A 20,339-nucleotide genomic window follows, 5' to 3' on the forward strand; every position below is an offset into this window, starting at 1 on the left:
CTGGAGAAGACAATTCCTATATACAGTGGTGCCCCGCATAGCGAGGTTAATCCGTTCCGGATTAACCTTCGCTATGGGAAAACATCGTTAAGTGGAACAGGGACACCCATTGGAAACCCAGGGGTAAACGAAGTTTAATGCGTTCCAAATGGGCCCCAAACTCACCATTCTCCGATGTTTTCCCATGTTCCGGCGGCCCTTTTGGGTGTCCCGGCGACCCTTTTGGGTGTCCCGGTGGCCATTTTTGGTGTCCCGGCAGCCATTTTTTGTGTCTGGCGGCCATTTTGGAACTGCCGGACAGCTGTTCCCCCATCATAATGCCAGCATGCCCTCGCATTAGCGATGGGGAAATCCGCATCGCAATGCGGATTCATCATTCAACGGTGCGCTCGTTATGCGAGGCACCACTGTACAGGGGGGAAAAAGAACCTTCTACCAGTCTCATCAATCATAGAGCGGCAAAAAATCTGGAGACAGGGATAGTTGATGCAAAGAAAATAATTTAAAGATTTATGGGACATTATCTACTCGTTTACATACATTTAAAATATACTTTAAGAATATTATAATTTGGCGTTATAAATCTTAAAAATTTTTCTCGTAAGTTATTACTAGTTAAGTCTGGACTTATCTCATGTTTTGACTATTTGAAGTTTTTTGACATAATGCCCAGAACAGTGACCTTGAGCACTCTACTGTTGTTTAAAGCCTGGAAACCTGTTTTTATTTATTTTTTATTTTTTCATGCCTGGCTGGAACATAGACAAATTAACCCTACAGTGGATCTTTTTAAACTGTACTTTGGGAATTAATATATTGGGCCAAAGTGAACTTTTTGGAACCACCTCCAGGGACATGGAATTTCAGTTTTGGCCGATGCAGAATTGCAGGAACTAGGCTACCAGGAAATGGATACAAACACTGGATTGGACTGTGATATTTCGGGGTTTTGAACCTCGGTTCAGACCTATTTGGCCAAAGCAGATCCTCTAAAACTGCCCTGGGAGCTGGAAGTGTTTGTGTTTGACTAGCTGGCGTAACCCTGTGGGAATTAGGCCATCAGGCCACGGATACAACCATTGCATTGTACTTGGTACTTTGGGGGTTTAAATTTTGGTTCAGGCCTATTTAGCCAAAGCGGACTCTTTGAACTGACTCTGGAGACTTGGAATATTTGTTTAGCTGGTATCAATTTGCCAGGGATCAATTAGGACAGAGATACAATCATCGAACTGGACTGTGAGACTTGGGGGCTTCAAATTTTGGCTTAAGCTCTTGGGCAGCTGGAACAGAATGGCACAACAAGGACAATTTTGGGATGAAACAAAACCTACCCTTCAAACAATACTAGAAATAGTGAGATCCCACTACCAAGAGGCAAAATTATTCAATGAACATCTGAAGAATTATAGTCAACAAGAGACAGGGAATAACGAAGAAGGAAATGAGAGTGTACCGGATGATATATGCCAATCAAAAGAGGAGCTAGAGGAAATTAATGGGGAAAACCTAAGAGAAACAACGCCAATCTTGGACCCGAAGAGAGTATTAAGGGAAGACAAGGGGAGAAAATCAGCAAAATTAATTTTAAAAAGCCTGGAAGCTCTATTGAAGATAGACCAAATGCATCAAGATCTAGTGGAGATAAATCAGATGCACAAAATGGTTTCAGAGGGCATGAAAGATGCCAGAATGCTTAGAGAGACAGAAAGAAAAAGTGAAAAAATAGAAATAAGAGAGGGAATTACTTAGAAAGATGGAAAAGATAAAAATAGGAAGGGGGCCCTTAATATTGAAAAACATGTACAGTGGTGCCCCGCACAGCGAGGTTAATCCATTCCGGATTAACCTTCGCTGTGGGAAACATCGCACTACGGAACACAAAAAGGTATTGGAACGCATTAAACAGCATTTAATGTGTTCCAATGCCATAGAATACTCACCGTTGTGCGATGTTTCCCAGGGGCCGGCAGCCATTTTCACGCCCTCTCCTCGCACAATGAGGGCGCCAAAATGGTTGCCATCAGCTGTCCGGTGGGTCCAAAATGGCCGCCAGAACAGCCGAAAGGGGCCGGGGCGCAGCGTTTTCGCGCCCTTGGTAAGCAAGGGGAGCGCGCGAAAACGCTGCCGGAAGCCCCGAAATGGTTGCGCGCAGCCATTTCGGGGCTTCCGCAGCGTTTTCGCACGCTCCCCTTGCTTACCAAGGGCGTGAAAACACTGCACCCCGGCCCCTTTCGGCTGTTCCGGCGGCCATTTTGAAGCCGCGGAACAGCTGATCGGCGGGTCACAAAGCGAAGGTCGGTAAGCGAGCAGCTTACTGACCTTCGTTCTGCGATTTCCCGCCTATATGGGCACCGTTTTGCGATCGCATTTGCGATCGCAAAAATGGCCTCATAGAGCGAATTCATCACTCTACGAGGCGCCCGTTGTGCGAGGCACCACTGTATATATTTAACTTCAGGAATTGTAAAGAAGCATATCCTTTATATTAAAAAGGAGAATTAAATTGAAATAAGGGACCTCTAAACCAGGGTAAAGATGTCATATAGTGGCTTTTCATTTTAGATTAATTAAACTAGATATAAGGTTGGGGCATAGAGCCGGAACTACTTTTATTAAGAATGTTATTAGGAGATATTGAGAATATTGTACACTATGATAGTAATATTATGATAGTAGCCATACTATATACTAAAATACGTACATGAACGGCTTGAATGTTTGAAAGATGTCTGGAATTTGGGGGGACAACTGGGAAGACACTGAGGTGTAAAAATCAAATAATTGTAAGCAAATCATGTAACACGATGTTTGATAAGCACAAACCAAATGTAGATAGAGTGAAAAACTAATAAAATGTTAAAAAAAACAAAAAACCCAAAAATTTTGAGCACCCGGCAGCCATTTTGAAAACCCAACAATCAGCTGTTTTGATCATTGTAATGTGAAGAATTGGTTCCCGAAACAGGGAACCGATCGTCAGGAAGCGAAAAAAAGGCCATTAAAACATCATTTTGCAATCGCAATTGCGATCGCAAAAACATCATCGTGAAGCAGATTCGTCGTTATACGGGGTAATCGTTAAGCAGGGCACGGCTGTACTCCACATTTTCTCCATGCATAACTCTCCCTTCTCAATACAAATGCAGCAATAGGTGATACCTTGATTGGACCATTAAGAAAATAAAATAAATATATAAGCAAAATAAAGCAAGCTTTCAATGATAATTCACCTTCTCGGGCTCTACCCCAAGTGCTGGTGGGTAGCTCCAAAATGATATGTTTATATTAAAGTCCCAGAAGTTTCATGGCCACTGTTGGGGGCCAGGCGCAGCTTCTTCAATGGAGAGCTATAGTCTGCAGTCTGCAAGAGCCAGTGGTTTGTAATTTATGACCCCCTCTCTCTCTAAAACAAAAGTTGGCCCACAATCTGATTTCCCCCCCCCCACCTTCATCTGAATCTCAACGAATTTGTATTTGGCTAGACAAAACCAGTAGGCAAAGAGAAGCATGGCCAGCCTCCATCTGAGTCAGGATAAAAAAAAAATCAGTTTTAACCCTTTCTCACAATGGCCTCATGAGACAGGACCAGTGGAGAAAGAAGGGCTGACCCGAGGTCAGCCAAGTGAGTTTTGTAGCTCAATGGGGGCTAGCTGCATGGGATGCCTGACGCTGGCCAAAACCAGATGGGCGTCTGTTGGCTCTATCCCAACCCGACCTTGGCCATAGATGACCAAGGATGACCAGGTCTCCACATTCACATCCTAGTCAAAGTCGAAACAACAACAATCTAGGATCCTTTCCTAGCCTTGCCCAGAGACCCCTGCGGTTACAGGCAGTTCTCAGGCTGGACTTTGCTTTGCTACCAAAGTCCGATGTGTTCAGTGTTTGGGTTCTTTAACACCAAACTGATCACATGGGCCAGGATACGACACTCCTCCCATTTTTTTCTGCTCCAGTTACAGTCTGCTTAATTTATTTAAAATATGTTTACCCTGCCTTCCTCCTTAAAAGGATTCCAAGGCAGCTTATATCATTAAAAGGACTATACTTAAAACCTAAAATCATTAAGTATACCAACACTAAGAAAACAATTAAACAGGTACAGTATCATATTAAAAGTAACATATAAAATCAATACTACTGTGTTTCCCCTAAAGTAAGACAGGGTCTTATATTCATTTTTGCTCCAAAAAACACATTAGGGCTTACTTTCAGGGGATGTATTATTTTTTCATGTACAACAATCTAGATTTATTCAAATACAGTCATGTCATCTTCTGGTTGCTACACAAGGGTGGAGGGTGGGCTTTCACTTCCCTGCGGCTTGTTTTGGGGGTAGGGCTTATATTACGAGCATCCTGAAAAATGCTATTAGGGTTTATTTTCAGGTTAGGTCTTATTTTGAGTAAAATTGTCAGAGTAAAAACCCATTTTTTACTCAACAATCCTATTTGAAAAACTCCATTCGGGCAGCCACGTGATTGAGGGGAAATCTTGCTTGAAGAAAAAGGTCTTTTAGCTGCTTGTGGAAGGACAGCAAAGATGGGGCCAGCCTGGCCTCCAGTGGGAAGGAGTTCCAGAGTCTCTGGGAGCAGACACAGAGAAAGACCCTCTCTTGTGTCCTCACCAAATGCACCTGCGAAGGTGGCGGGACCGAGAGAAAGGCCTCCCCTGGCAGTGTCCTAGAGGGAGATCTTGGAGATCTCTTAGGGCCCAAGCCACTGTCGTATTGATTCATTATATTCATTTATAAACCACCTTTCCTCCAGTGAACTCAAAATGCCACACATAACCCTCCCTCTCCCCCTTCGTTTCACAACAAACCTACGAGGTAGGTCAAACTGAGAGACAACGGCTGAGTTTTGCAACTCAAGGAGTGCTTAGTGCAGGGGGTGGGTGGGAGGGAAAGAGTGAGCTGAACAGAACCCGACGGACGGTTTGGTCCGCTCTCCTGCCCGGGCAGACTCGCATCCTCAGCCTCATGTCCTCTGTATTTGGGGGGGGGGGGGGCAGCAGAGCTCAGCACATTGCTTGGGAGGCAACAACTAGGAATCAGCGCTGCAGGTCGTTTGAGTCAACGCTGCTGGAGCCGATCCTTGTGTGGCCTCTCCCGGGCACATCTAAAAAAGAAACAGCGACCCAATCACCTCCTGAGAACGTTTCCAAAGCAGAGTAAATGTGCAGCGGGAGCCATCTCTCTAAAAGAGACTTATCAAGTTTCTAGTAAATGGCTGTGCTTTATCTGGCACCTGAAGCAGACACGGAAGGGTGGGATCCGATCTCAATCATCCCAGAGTGAAGGACACGTGACAGGAAGCCAGATTTCGTCTGAATTATCAGGGGAGAAAAAAACTTCTTATCTGTTGGAGCAGTCGGACAATGGAACCCATGACCTCACGGGGAGGTGGTTGAGCGCTCCAGCGTTGGAGGCCTTCAAGAGAAAGTGAAACCACTGCCTGGCAGATCTCCTTTGATTTCTATCCCTGCCTCAGAGGCCCCTTCCATTTCCAGGACTCTTGGAGTCTATGATAGGAGCAATCCTTGAATGCAGTACATTTTACCTGAGGCAAAAGCTTCAAGATGCTACTGTACTCTTTGCTGGTTTCTTCTCTAGCAGATGAACACGACTCTCACCTTGGAGTGCCCTTCCACGTGCGCGCTTGCTCAGAAACAGAAGGAATTTTAAGCTGCTCAAATACACAGCCTCGTTGCTGTGTTTTAACAGAGACAGCCCCTTAGGAACGACTGGGACAGAAAACCAGCTTCCGACGCATGTCGATCTCTAGGGCACTGTAGGCAGAATCAGGCAGTCTTCAGGTCTGCAGAACGGGGATTGCCTTTCCTTCCACCTCCTCTTCCTCTTCCTCTCTCTTTCCCCTTCCTGGTCCTCCTTCCACAACCTAACTTTCTCCTACTGTTAAGGGTCACGTTTTCTCCTTATGACTGTTCTGCTGGGATACGCTGGTTGTGTTAAGGGCGGGAAGCCAGCGATGGCTTGTCTTTCTTTCCGCCACCCCTTCCTCTCTCTTCCCTCCCCTCCAACTGATGCCCAGAAGATTTTTCCTGCCCAAAAGCTGAACGGAGGGCTTACAGAGAACTCCCCCGGTCAGGGAGGAGGACACCGGACGCCGACCACCAGGAGAGACGTTGCAAACGGAGGGCAGCGGTCCAGTTCGCAGACGGCAGAGCGAGGGTGGCCCTTCAGATACGGTGGGAATGCAGCTCCATAATACATCACTGTGAGCTTGGTGAGCTGATGTGGACTGACAGGTACAGCTGTCTGCCTGCACCGGAGAGAGAAAGACCCAGACGGAGACGTCTGTGGCCCGCGTAATCGCCTCGCGGTTGCTACTCCGTCCCTCCTCTTGAGCCAGTCCTGTTTTCAGGGAATAAGCCTTCCTAGAGACACTGGAACTAGAGAGTCATGTTTCTTGAGCAAATGTGGGTTACCAGGATAGAGCGCTGGACCTCCAAAACTGCCTCTTTAGGTTGCTTTTTGAAGTGGCCCATCCTGCCCTCAATGTAGCACCTAAATGGATCGCATTACATTCAAGAGCCTTCTTCTGTCAACAGACCTCAAAACACAAACAAAACAATAAGATGAAAAAAAAAGAAAGAAAAACTCAATGCACCATCTTGTGGCCCCTGAAAAGCAAACTATTTTGTGTTTGGTCTCAGTTTTAGTGAAATACAGCCCGCTAGCAAGGGGCTGCCCCAACCAAATGGCAAGCAGTCGAAAACTGTGTCTGGTATGTGATTTTTGATACGAAAAGCTCCAACGAAGGGACGAGGATTCTTTCAAGGCGAACAAAGCAGGACACGACCCCCAGTAAGAGCGACATGAGTATATCAGAATAGCCAAAGGGTGGGTGGGTCTCTTTCACCCCTTGGGTGTGGGGCACCCCTCTCACACCTGTATTTCAACCCCGTCCATCACCCCACAAGAGAATGGCAAACTACTTGGGCACAGAGGAACTGCATCCCCAACCCGTCCACCTTCCTGGTTCAAACCCCTCACCCACCAGTAAAGGACAGGTTAGGCGACGGTCTTCTGGGAAGCATTAGTACTGGGCACATCTATGGGGGGGGAGGAGACGGCGGCTTAGAATTTGTGCACACTTAAAACGTCCATGTTAAAAGGTCAAGAAATTCAATCCTTCAGAAAAACAAAAGAAAAAAAATTAATTCATGAATATGAGAGGTTGCTTTTGTATCCATGAATCAAAATCCCCTAAGCAATAGCTATAGGGCATGTCGAAAACCAGCTGTGCCAATGGTTTGGTATTTGGGCGAGAAATGGTTAACTCTGATGGAAACAAAGGTTCCGAGACTTCCACGCGCTTGGTATCTATGAACCGTAGTGAAGTCAAGATGCAGACCATCTCAACGACTGAGATTCAGGTTGCCAATGTTTAGGTGGCCGGCCCTGGCCCCCGAGAGTCCCTGGCATCCTTTTTCCAGCCAATTAAGCAAGCACAATATTATCATAAACCAACATCCACCCTTTTCCCAGCATTCTGAATTGTGGCTACACACGCAATACCCTTCAAATCATTTAAATTTAAATCCCATCAGCAGTAAAGACGTCTCAACTGCCCTTGGAATCAAAGTCCCTGGGGGTGTTTTGTCCCCTCCCACCCCGCTGCCCTCCATCTTTATCTCTGCAGAAAGACCCTCTCGAATGGGCAGGGCCCGAAAGACCAAGTGGCAAAAAGCTACGCACCTTTTTTCTGCCTCTGAGCCACAAGCCCAAGTTGGAAGATGCAAGGCCTCTCCTCTCTGTTCCAAAAGGGCTTCAGGGGTGAGGAACTCACCGTTCAGTGGGTCACTTGCTCTGATCCAACGCTCGGCTTGTGATTTGGTTCCAGAAAATCTCATAAGGTGTGACCAGCGGGCACCCAAGATAGAGGGAAATAACTTTAGCCTTAACCCATAGCCTGGAATTTAGCAAGAATTCTTTTTGCAAAAATTATTCGCATCTCGTGATGATACGCATAATTTTCTCACGCACCAGGAGTGCAGATTGAGCTGCCTGGGAGTAAGACGTACTCTTCTAATGGCTATGCTCTAATGGGGGAAGGATTATGAACCAGACCAGAGCAAGTAAATTAAAATGTATCCGTTCTTGAAGCTTTCCTGAACCAACTGTAATCAGTGATTCTTGCTAAGAATTCTTGCTAAATTCCACTCTGCCCAAGAACTAGGAGAAAACAGATCATGCTGTGCCAGGTTTTACATCCTGCTAACGGCATAGTTGTGATGCTGTAAGCTTCTGTGCTGTATTCTAACCATGTTCAAGGTGACAAGATTTCTTTTACCATTTTAACTGTTGTCACACACACCCAGTCCCCCTGTGTTCTTCCACACAACCCAGGTTCACTTTTGGCATGACATTTATTTTTCAACCCTTTTCCGCTGCCACCAGAGGGTTTATCCCTCCCTCTATTAAATATGACTCTTAATTCACAGTTCTCCAATAAAACAATATTTATTTATGTGTTTATCAGTAAATCATGTAAAGTGAATCATGGATGGTCTTATTTTATTCATTCAATCAACTGTGCTTTTATAACATTTATATTTGCTTAGAAAGAATCATGTCTCCTTCATGGATTGCTGCCTTGTCGTGGCGAAGGGGCTTGAGTAATTCAGAGAAACTATGGGCTATGCCGTGCAGGGACACCCAAGACGGACAGGTCATAGTGGAGAGTTCCGACTAAACGCAATCCACCTGGACCAGGCAGTGGCAAGCCACTCCAGTATCTTGGCCAAGAAAACCCCATGATCAGAAACAAAAGGCTAAAAGATATGACGCTGGAAGATGGGCCCCTCAGGTCGGAAGGCGTCCAACATGCTACTGAGGAAGAGCGGAGGACAAGTACAAGTAGCTCCGGAGCTAATGAAGTGGTTGGGCCAAAGCCGAAAGGACGCTCAGCTGTGGACGTGCCTGGAAGTGAAAGGAAAGTCCAATGCTGAAAAGAAAAATACTGCATAGGAACCTGGAACATAAGATCTATGAACCTTGGTAAACTGGATGTGATCAAACAGGAGATGGCAAGAATAAACATTGACATCCTGGGCGTCATTGAACTAAAATGGACGGGTATGGGTGAATTCAATTCAGATGATTATGATATCTACTATTGTGGGCAAGAATCCCGTAGAAGAAATTGAGTAGCCCTCATAGTCAACAAAAGAGTGGGAAAAGCTGCAATGGGATATAATCTCAAAAATGATAGAATCATGTCAATACGAATCCAAGGCAGACCTTTCAACATCACAATAATCCAAGTTTATGCACCAACCACCAATGCTGAGGAGACTGAAACTGATCAATTCTATGAAGACTTACAACACATTCTAGAACTGACACCAAAGAAAAATGTTCTTCTCATTCTAGGGGATTGGAATGCTAAGGTAGGGAGTCAAGAGATAAAAGGAACAACAGGGAAGTTTGGCCTTGGAGTTCAAACCGAAGCAGGGCCAGGGCTAATAGAGTTTTGTCAAGAGAACAAGCTGGTCATCACAAACACTCTTTTCCAAGAACACAAGAGGCGACTCCAAACATGGAAATCACCAGATGGGCAATACCATAATCAGATTGATTATATTCTCTGCAGCCAAAGATGGAGAAGCTCTATACAGTCAGCAAAAACAAGACCTGGAGCTGATTGTGGCTCTGATCATTAGCTTCTCATAGCAAAATTCAAGCTTAAACTGAAGAGAGTAGGAAAAACCACTGGGCTAGACAGGTATAATCTAAACCAAATCCCTTATGAATACACAGTGGAAGTGAAGAACAGATTTAAGGAACTGGATTTGGTAGACAGAGTGCCTGAAGAACTTTGGATAGAGGCTCGTAAAATTGTACAGGAGGCAGCAACAAAAACCATCCCAAAGAAAAGGAAATGCAAGAAAGCAAAGTGGCTGTCCAACAAAGCCTTACAAATAGCAGAGAAGAGAAGGGAAACAAAATGCAAGGGAGACAGGGAAAGTTACAGAAAATTGAATGCAGACTTCCAAAGAATAGCAAGGAGACACAAGAGGGCCTTCTTAAACGAACAATGTAAAGAAATAGAGGAAATAATGGAAAAGGAAAAACCAGAGATCTGTTCAAGAAAATTGGAGATATTAACGGAACATTTTGTGCAAAGATGAACATGATAAAGGACAAAAATGGGAGAGACCTCACAGAAGCAGAAGACATCAAGAAGAGGTGGCAAGAATACACAGAGGAACTATACCAGAAAGATTTGGATATCCCGGACAACCCAGATAGTATGGCTGCTGACCTTGAGCCAGATATCCTGGAGAGAGAAGTCAAGTGGGCCTTAGAAAGCTTGTCTAACAACAAGGCCAGTGAAGGTGATGGCATTCCAGTGGAACTATTTAAAATCTTAAAAGATGACACTGTTAAGGTGCTACATTCAATATGCCAGCAAGTTTGGAAAACTCAACAGTGGCCAGAGGACTGGAAAAGATCAGTCTACATCCCAATCCCAAAGAAAGGCAGTGCCAAAGAATGCTCCAACTACCATACAATTGCACTCATTTCCCACGCTAGCAAGGTTATGCTCAAAATCCTCCAAGGTAGGCTTCAACAGTATGTGGACCGAGAACTCCCAGAAGTGCAAGCTGGATTTCGAAGGGGCAGAGGAACTCGAGACCAAATTGCTAACATGCGCTGGACTATGGAAAAAGCCAGAGAGTTCCAGAAAAACATCTACTTCTGGTTCATTGACTATGCAAAAGCCTTTGACTGTGTGGACCACAGCAAACTATGGCAAGTTCTTAAAGAAATGGGAGTGCCTGACCACCTTTTCTATCTCCTAAGAAATCTATACGTGGGACAGGAAGCAACAGTTAGAACTGGATACGGAAACACTGATTGGTTCAAAATTGGGAAAGGAGTATGACAATGCTGTACGTTGTCTCTCTGCTTATTTAAATTATATGCAGAATACATCATGCGGAAGACCGGACTGGAGGAATCCCAAACTGGAATTAAGATTGCCGGAAGAAATATCAACAACCTCAGATATGCAGATGATACCACTCTGATGGCAGAAAGTGAGGAGGAATTAAGGAACCTTGTAATGAGGGTGAAAGAGGAGAGCGCAAAAAACGGTCTGAAGCTCAACATCAAAAAAACTAAGATCATGGCCACTGGTCCCATCACCTCCTGGAAAATAGAAGGGGAAGATATGGAGGCAGTGACAGATTTTACTTTCTTGGGCTCCATGATCACTGCAGATGGAGACAGCAGCCATGAAATTAAAAGACGCCTTCTTCTTGGGAGGAAAGCGATGACAAACCTCGACAGCATCTTAAAAAGCAGAGACATCACCTTGCCAACAAAAGTCCATATAGTCAAAGCTATGGTTTTTCCAGTAGCAAAGTATGGAAGTGAGAGCTGGACCCTAAAGAAGGCTGACCACTGAAGAATTGATGCTTTTGAATTGTGGTGCTGGAGGAGGCTCTTGAGAGTCCCCCGGACTGCAAGAAGAACAAACCGATCCATTCTAAAGGAAATCAACCCTGAGTGCTCACTGGAAGGACAGATCCTGAAGCTGAGGCTGCAATACTTTGGCCATCTCATGAGAAGAGAAGACTCCCTGGAAAAGACCCTGATGTTGGGAAAGTGTGAGGGCAAGAGGAGAAGGGGACGACCAAGGATGAGATGGTTGGACAGTGTCATTGAAGCGACCAACACGAATTTGACGCAACTCCGGGAGGCAGTGGAAGACAGGATGGCCTGGCGTGCTCTGGTCCATGGGGTCATGAAGAGTCGGACACAACTAAACGACTAAACAACAACAACAAGATAGAATCATGTTAATCCAGGTATTTATTCATTTCTTATCTTGTTCTCTATCTTTCTGTTCTTCTCTAACACCAGGCTGGTCCTAACTGCCTAAACTATTTCTCTCTAACTGAAGTCCTTAACTCTAACTCATATCCCTAACTCATCCCTAACTCTTCCCTAACTGCTACCTAACTGAACTTTAACTGTCTTCCATTTCCCTGATATATCCTTCGTTCCGCCTCTTCTGTTCACCCATTAGTTGTTAAATCAGGGTTCCATTGTGATGGACAGGAGTGGTTACTGACCTGTCCATCACAACTGTCCATATTTTTCCAAGATTAATTTTCTTCTGACCCTGCGCTACATTTCACCCCCCCCCAACAAACACCTCACCCAAAGCACATCCTTCACAAGACAATTTAAAACACAACTTATTCCCATGCAGGAGAACTATAGCCAAATGTTCATCCACAAGATGTTTTCTGCCCGTACTAATGAATATTCTCATTTGCAAATATGATTTTTGCACAAACTGCACCCATTGTGCAAAACTGCGGTTCCTTCTGTTTCATTTATAGGGATTTATTAAAACCAGAGGCACCAGATGGGTTGCTTCTCTCTTTTTGAGACCTATTGCGTTGTGTTTATATTTGCTTCGCTTCGCAAAGGGAAAAGAGGACAAGGATAAAGACATTTTGTGCAAATCCCCGGAAGCTTGGGGGGGGGGGAAGGGGACCTTTGCCCTTGTTGTGATGCTGGAGGCAAAATGATGCTGGGATCTCGTTTCTCGACAGGCTGCTTGCATCCAAACAGTGTGGCTTATCAAGAATGCCCAATTTTGCAAGCACTCTTTATATGTAGTGACAATAAGCATTTTTATAAAAGAACTGAGCACAGTGCCTTGCCCACCAGCTGATGATCATCCTTACCGTCCAACTCTTCCACTGAGATGTTGGCAAGCTGCTCACTGTCACTGCCAGCGGAGAGGGACCGGTTCAGATAGTTTCCTTTATACAACAGCCCAGCCGTGACATGATGGAATGGCATCTTCTCCCTAATAGTAGAGAAACAGCAAAGGTGAGATACTGTTTTAGTCCTGCTGTCCAAACAGATTTTCATGTACACATTTAACAAAGATTTGCAAAATATGTGGAAAGATGAAACAAATGTAAAACCACAAAAATGAGAACTTGGGGGAAAAAAGGCGGTTCACGCTCGGGCCAATATCCACCCCTTCCCCAGAAGCACCCCACTAAGATTTCAGAAGTTGGCCATCCCTACCTTAGAAAAACAAATAATGACAGACACCCAGAAACTCCACAGTTTAGAGACGTTAGGATAAAAGTTGGGTTGGATATCACCAACCTACCCATGTGTGCATTCTTCTGTAGACCAGCTCCTGGGGAAGACAAATCGTGTCCTGCTGGTGGGCTTTGCTTGGATGACCTTTACCCAACAGAACCCTGATCACATTCTGGGTCTGATTTAGCACAGCTTGATTTATATGCTTAGACCGATGAAGATAGATTTGGGCCAGTGCTTAACCTTTCCTTTCCCTGCACCAACCTTGGATCTCCCGATGTTCTTGGACTACAACTTCCAGAAGCCTTCACCACTGGCTTTGCTGGCTAGGATTTCTGGGAGTTGTAGTCCAAGAACATCTGGGGACCTCCCCAAGGTGGGAAGCATTGATCTAAACCATTCACATCAATGCTGTGTGGCTATTAAAAAACAACAGACTGCGCGGCTGTTGCGTCAATTGTTGAAGTTAGACTCGAGTGGGCTGTCAAAAATTAACCACATATTCAGTTGATACTGTTGATCACCAATTCTGCTATTGGGTATCGTGCCTTCTGCTGTGTGTTCACCTGGCCTCAGCATCTACTCATCGGGTATATGTGACAAAGTGCTTATTTTCTTCCCTTGTTTGTTCACGATTCGAAATCACGAGGAAAGAACACACACACACGCACACCACCCTAATGGCACTTGTATGCGCAATTACACCAAGACAGTGTCATGTATGCTCAGGTACATTTGTGATGTTGCCCAGGAATATGTTTCCAGGAACAGAGGTAAATAAATAACAGAATGTCGTAAAACTTCAAAGATTCATGTGAAAATCTTCCTAAAGATGCCTTAAAAGTGACTTTTAAAAGTATAATAGGGCCCCTCAATCTGTGGGATAGAAATCCACAATTCCACTTACCTATGGTCTAAAACTATTAAAAGAAAAAATTAGGAACAAGTATTTTCACAATGTGTTTATCAAAACTGGCCACTAGAGGGGGTGAGAGGCCATGCTACTGTGTTTCCCCGAAAATAAGACAAGGTCTTATATTAATTTTTGCTCCAAAAATGCAGTAGGGCTTATTTTCAGGGGATGCTTTATTTTTTCATGTACAGTCATCTACATTGATTCAAATACAGTCATGTCATCTTCTGGTTGCTGCACAAGGGTGGAGGGCTGGGTATCACTTAACTGGGGCTTGTTTTGGGGGGGGGTAGGGCTTCTATGACGAGCATCCTGAAAAATCATACTAGGGCTTATTTTTAGGTTAGGTCTTATTTTCAGGGAAACATTATATATTCCTGTTATTCAAATACATAGCATGGTCTCTAGCTCCCTCTAGCAGCCAGCTCTTGTAATACACTGTGAAAATACTTTTTTCTGGATTTTTTTACCATGCTATGTAAAGCATTCACTATTATGTATGGTTTTCAGCATCCAGGAGGGGGGAGGTGCTTGGAACCAACCTCCTGCGGATATGGGGGGTCCTACCATAGTCAGGGGACATGGTGGCACTGAGGGTTAAACCGCAGAAGCTTCTGTGCTGCAAGGTCAGAAGACCAGCAGTCGTAAGATTGAATCCACACAACAGAGTGAGAGCTCCCGTCGTTTGTCCCAGTTCCTGCCAACCTAGCAGTTTGAAAGCACCTAGAAATGTGAGCAGATAAATAGGTACCACCTCGGTGGGAAGGTCATGGCGTTCTGTGTCTAGTCGTGCTGGCCATGTGACCACGGAAACTGTCTACGGACAAACGCCGGCTCTACGGCTTGGAGACGGGGATGAGCACCACGTCCTCGAGTCAGACACGACTGGACTAAATGTCAACTGGAACCTTTACCATAGTCAAAACCCATTTCTTGTTACACTGAGTAAACTTTCTCTCACTTATTGCCCTAGAGAACCTTCCAAGAATGGTCAAATTAGTACTCAGCTCACTGGGGAGTGGGAAGGGAGGGTTAGGGTTGCTTGCACAATTATGTTGTAAATGGCCAAGAGAGTGCTCTAAGCACTGTGGGTCAATATTTAAGTCGAAACAACAAGAACAACAACACTCCTTATGAAATGTCATTTCACTTGCACCCCCATAGCGGGAACAGAAAAGTGACTCATTCTAAGTAACAAAGCTGCTTGCAAGGAAAACATGACTTCTACATTCTGGGAAATCTGTTCAGCTTCTGTTCGTGAATAATAGTCCTGTCAGTGCAAGACACGGGATTGAAATCCAGGGCCCTATTCAGCAGAGACCCCATCAAGGATAGCGTGATGCATTTTGAAATAAATGTAGGAGTCACACCTTGCCATCTATAAGGTAAAGGCTCCTTCAGCATCCTCTCCTGAGCCAAAGATGACCTAACCACAGCACTCGAGATGAATGCTTGGTTTTGGTCTTTCCGATATATAAACAGAGCCCCCGAGTTTCAATCAAGGATGAACCGTCCTTCTCCTCTCTTTATGCATCGCACACAACGGCAGCAACTGGTCTGTTCTGGACCTTCGCCCGGCTTCCCTGGCGGCCACTTAGATCGTGTCGCATCCTGATCAGAACGACCCTCCTGAGTGGGCCAGTCTGCGCATCACAATCATTGTAAAGAGAGCCCCTTTTTCTGCCAGTTCTGAAACGCCGGGTAATTTTGGCTCCCTCGTTTGCAGCTAGACAGTGTGTTCCAGAGAGTTGTTCATCTTATTAGTTATAGCTCCAGATGAAGTACTTGGGGACAAAGCAGATCAATATATTTTTCTGCTTAATCCGCTCCAAGAGATGTTGCTTGGAGGATCTTTTAAAAAGCCATTTCATTAAGCTAGAAAATGGCTCGAAGCCAAGCATTTAAATTCAAAACGGCCACATGAATTGAATGAATAAATAAAATACACTTTTATGGGTATGTTTAAAATTCTGTTTTACATTTTTATGCTTGTATTCATCTTAGTTTTCAATTGTATTTGCTTTATTTACTTGAAAGCTGCCTTGAGTCACGGGAGAAAGGACATAAATCAAACAAACAAACAAACAATCAAGCTCATACAAGGGGCCTGATTCACCAACAGCTGAAGTATGTATAGAAGTATTGGCGAAGGCTATGTATAGAAGGCATGGCCCCCACCTTCCTCTAGGTTCTTCCCCACCATCTAGAGCCTTGGGGGGGGCATGCCTTTCACCCACTGCTATCTGCCAGACGGTTCCTAGTTCCGGATCTTCAGAAAACCAGGGACACACCAAGCTCAGCGAGGCTGCCTCCAACAGCAGGGGCCCCGAGCACTGGGACCTGGCCACCAACCCAGAGGGCCAAGGCCAAGCTCAGACATGGACCAGCTAGCCAGGATCGGACCATAGGAGCAGGAACCGGAGCACCAGAACTGGGCCACAGGAGTGGGAGCACCGAGCCAGAGAAGGGAGCAGAAAGGCAGGGTCAGGAATACCAGAGTTCAGAGCAGGAACGGAAACCGGAGCTGGAGCAGGACCACCAGGGCCCGGGAGCATGGCCAAAAACTGATGTTGCTGTGGCAGCTTCTGGAAGGGAAAGTGCCCTTCCTTAAGCAAACTGATGCCCTGGCTGGGCTTCATCCTGCAAACCCTGGGCTCCTCCTGAGACCAAACTGCTCCCGATCCAGCAGCCGCCAGGGCGGTGGCGCAAGGGAAGGCCTGCCAGCATCACGAATGAGCAACCTCCGGCCCCTCAGGCAGCTCCCACGCCACCACCCTCTACGCCGTTTCGAAGGCCCTCTGCCGCCCACCGGTGCAGGCCTCCGTCTGCCGGCACCACCTCTCCCTTCCACCACACTTGTGAGCAGAGGAAAGAGAGGAACGAGGACGGCAAGAGGGCAAGAAAGCCTGGGTGGTCGCTCCCCTGCTGCCGATGTTGGCCGTGTGACCTGCCCGAAGGCAGGCGGCCCTCTCGTTGAACTGAAGGGGGGGTGGCGGTGGGGGGTCGGAGGAGCCCTGCTTGGCTGGTGACGGGCTTCCAAAGACCCTCCTGGGCTCAGCCTGGTGCCCAAGTTCCTTTTCCCGACTTCTGCGCTCAGAATCTTCCAGCCAGCTGGGCTCGTGGGCAATTCTGGGAGCGGGGGGGGGGGGTGTCCCAAAACAGAACTCAGACTAATTTCTGATGGCGTACAACACATGCTTGGATTCCACCGTATGTGGTCCGTGCCACTAAAGGCAGTACTTAAGGCACAGCTCCCAAGGCTGGCCAGGAGAAGTGATATTTTGTGTGGATGCCTGATAAGCATGGACACTGACCCTGGAGAGGGAGACTGAACCCCCAAAAAAAACTTGAGTCCACCCCACCCAAGCCTCATTCAGTTCATTGGCTGATGGGCCAGCTGCACAGGCTCCGAAATTGCCCTCAGAGTGATGGAGGGGTGGGGGCGGGGGGGGCCTCCGCCTGCCCTGCACGGAGCGGCCGTTAAAAGTCAGAGCAGGATTCACATGGGCAGAACATGCTTTTTTTTGGGGGGGGGGAAGACGCCAAGGAATGGTGAACATCTGGGAGATAAAAGGAGAGGACGCCATCTGGGTGGGTGGAATTCAGGGCAGGGGAGGAGCCCTTGGGGGCCCGATGGGGGTCACATCCTGAGTGAGGGGCTGAATCAGGTACAGCTGGAAAGCGAGACTTTCTCTGCACTCAGAACCAAATCAGGTTTTTCTTTAGGAGTACATCAGAAAGAAATGTAGCATCTTCTGCCCTTGATGATAAGATGCCTTTTGCACCATTTAAACCCTTCCATTCCCAGTTCCCACCATGGACAGAGAGCTTGCATCTGAAAACGCAAGCCGCATACGCTGCCTTGAATATCTTTAAAAACAATGCGCCTATTCCAATGTGGCTTGCTAATGGAGGAGGAATAATCCTTCTTGCCTGCTCTCATGACGATTCTCCATACCTTTCTGAATACACCCCCCCCCCATTTCATTTCTGGACCTCAACAGGAGCTTGGGTGCTACTTGGATTTGAAAATACTGTACCAGGGAATCTCCCCAAACAGCTAGGCAAGAGTCCGGCATGAAACTTTGAATAACATGTGCCGACAAGGGGCAAAAAATACAGGTCCAGAGGGACGGACCAGTGGCCGGATGCAAGGTGAAGCAGCCGCCACCTCCAGGGTTCCTCGGAGGAGGTGGGATTGGGCTCCGTGGCACCTCCAAGACGAGTGGGTGGATCCTGGCAGCATTTCAGAGTGACTTTTCTCCTGGCAGCCCAGCCAGGGCTCTTGGGTTTGCTGTGTTATCTATCTCTGGCTGACAGGATCAGTAATCAAGTAATGGCTTAGCCATTACTATAATCAGCATTTTCTTTTTTCATAGTGAAACCTCTGTGGTCGGAGATGGGATCAGCATCTATGTCAATGTGGAGGCGTTTTAATTGTTTATAACACTTGCCTGTCTCTCTGTTACATTTTTTTTAATTTCTTATTTGTTAGGCACCTTTCTCCCGGTGAGGGGACCCAAAGGGGCCCATCATATTAAAAAGAGAAATACTAAACAGAGAGTAAATTATATTGCAACGATAATTAGAATCCCACTCATTAATTAAAAGATTTTGAAACTTTAAAAAAAATAGGAAAGAAAAAAAGCCAGCAGAACCTACAGGGACAGACGCTCCCCCTGTCCAGTTCCCGGCATGGGCCATCCACCAAAGTGACCCTAACTGGTCCTGAAGCCAGACTGAAAGGGGTCTTGATCATCCACTTTATCCAGGCATCGTTGGAGTTGAGAAACCACCGCAAGCCCCAGAACCTTGCCCAAAAAATGGAATTTTGGAGACTGGATGATGGTTGTCCAGTAAAGTGGGATTCAAGAAGGGTTTGTTTTTTTCCCCAGGGTGGCCAAATCACTGCCTCCTTTGAGCCTACGGGCCCTTCGGCCTGACTGCGAGGAGAAGCCTCCACCGCTCCCTTAACTAACGCACTTGGGCCAGGAGCGGACGCGAGGTCCGGCTCTTCCATCTCTCCAAGAATCCTCTCTGCCCCCTCAGGCCACCCCAATAAAAGCATATCCGTTATAACAGAACCAACAGGGTCCAAAGTTATATTGACAGGACTGGCATCAACTACAGGAGTGGTTCCCAACCTTTTTCAATACACGACCCCATCTTAGAACAGCCACGTAACGTGCGACCCCTCCCACCTGATTTGCATAAAAGGGCCTTTTTAATGGGATCAAATCACTCCTTCTGAGAAGGTGGGGTGCCTGTTTCTCAAATCTATACACAACATACATGCTGACTGTAATATCCCGCCCCAAAAGGTCAAGGAAGACATTATTTGACAAGAGCTGCAACACACAGAAAGCAAGACATACAGATGACTGCTGGGTGAAGATGGATTTTTTTTTCCAATACAAAAAACAATGGGGGTGCATGTGGCTTGCATGCAATGAGATGGAGTCAGATACAGCCTAAAATTGAAAAAAAGGACACCTGCTTTACATAAATTGAAAAAGGAGGCTGGTTCAGAATACACTTGGTCTAAAGCATATGTTGGCGAAGGAAGCCTGATGCCTAAAATTATTTTAAATAAGGTTTGTACATCATTATAAACGGTACACATTGATTTTTTTTAATTAAGTAAAAGTCTATTTGGCAAAACACATTTGACTTTTTAACTGGCCCATCCATCCATCCTTCTTCCTGTCTGTCCGTCCGTCCATCCATCTGTCCATATATCCATCCTTCCTGTCCGTCTATGCATACTTACTTCCATCCTTCCTTCTTTCTTTCTTTCCTGTCCATCCATCCATCCATCCATCCATCCATCCATCCATCCATCCATCCATCCATCCTTCTTTCTTTCCTGTCCATCCATCCGCTGCTGTCCACAGTTAGTGACTTTCTGATGCACTTCTCAAAGACATGAGCTGAAACGGGTTGGAAGGCACAAATTTAAATGTGGGCAGTCTTTTAAAACTTAACTGTTACAGAAACTGGAGGAATAGAGGAACAATAGAGAAAATGTGCAATTGTGATTTTTTCCCAAGGTGCAGAACTTTGCACTTCTCCCTGTTGAATTTCATTCTGTTGCTTTCTGCCCAGGGCTCCATCCTATCAAAGTCATTTTGAATTTTGTTTCTTTCTTCCAAGGTGCTGGACTGTCCTGGACTGGAAGTTTGATAAAAGAGGGGACGGTCTTATAGCAAGGACACTTTTAACAGTGGATTTCCTGAATCAGCAAGAAGACCTTTTGCCTGGAACAGGAACCACAACATGGTCTCTGCGGAAGTCCTGCCACTGGTTGCTCTCCCT

General features: G+C 45.9%; 2 protein-coding genes across 3 annotated transcripts in view; both read right to left on the reverse strand.

Annotated features, from left to right (window-relative positions):
• LOC144583991 (uncharacterized) overlaps window positions 1-20,339 on the reverse strand; it is a 484,560-nt gene that overhangs the window by 262,495 nt on the left and 201,726 nt on the right. The window lies entirely within an intron of this gene.
• CALN1 (calneuron 1) overlaps window positions 1-20,339 on the reverse strand; it is a 152,692-nt gene that overhangs the window by 108,048 nt on the left and 24,305 nt on the right. For both annotated transcript variants that reach the window (XM_072978223.2, XM_072978224.2), the window contains exon 2: window positions 12,739-12,863. In XM_072978223.2, coding sequence (XP_072834324.1) covers window positions 12,739-12,856 — 118 coding nt within the window. In that variant the 5' untranslated portion in view covers window positions 12,857-12,863. The remainder of the gene's footprint in view (window positions 1-12,738; window positions 12,864-20,339) is intronic.

Source organism: Pogona vitticeps, chromosome 7 (genome assembly GCF_051106095.1).
Source record: "Pogona vitticeps strain Pit_001003342236 chromosome 7, PviZW2.1, whole genome shotgun sequence".
NCBI lineage: Eukaryota > Metazoa > Chordata > Lepidosauria > Squamata > Agamidae > Pogona > Pogona vitticeps.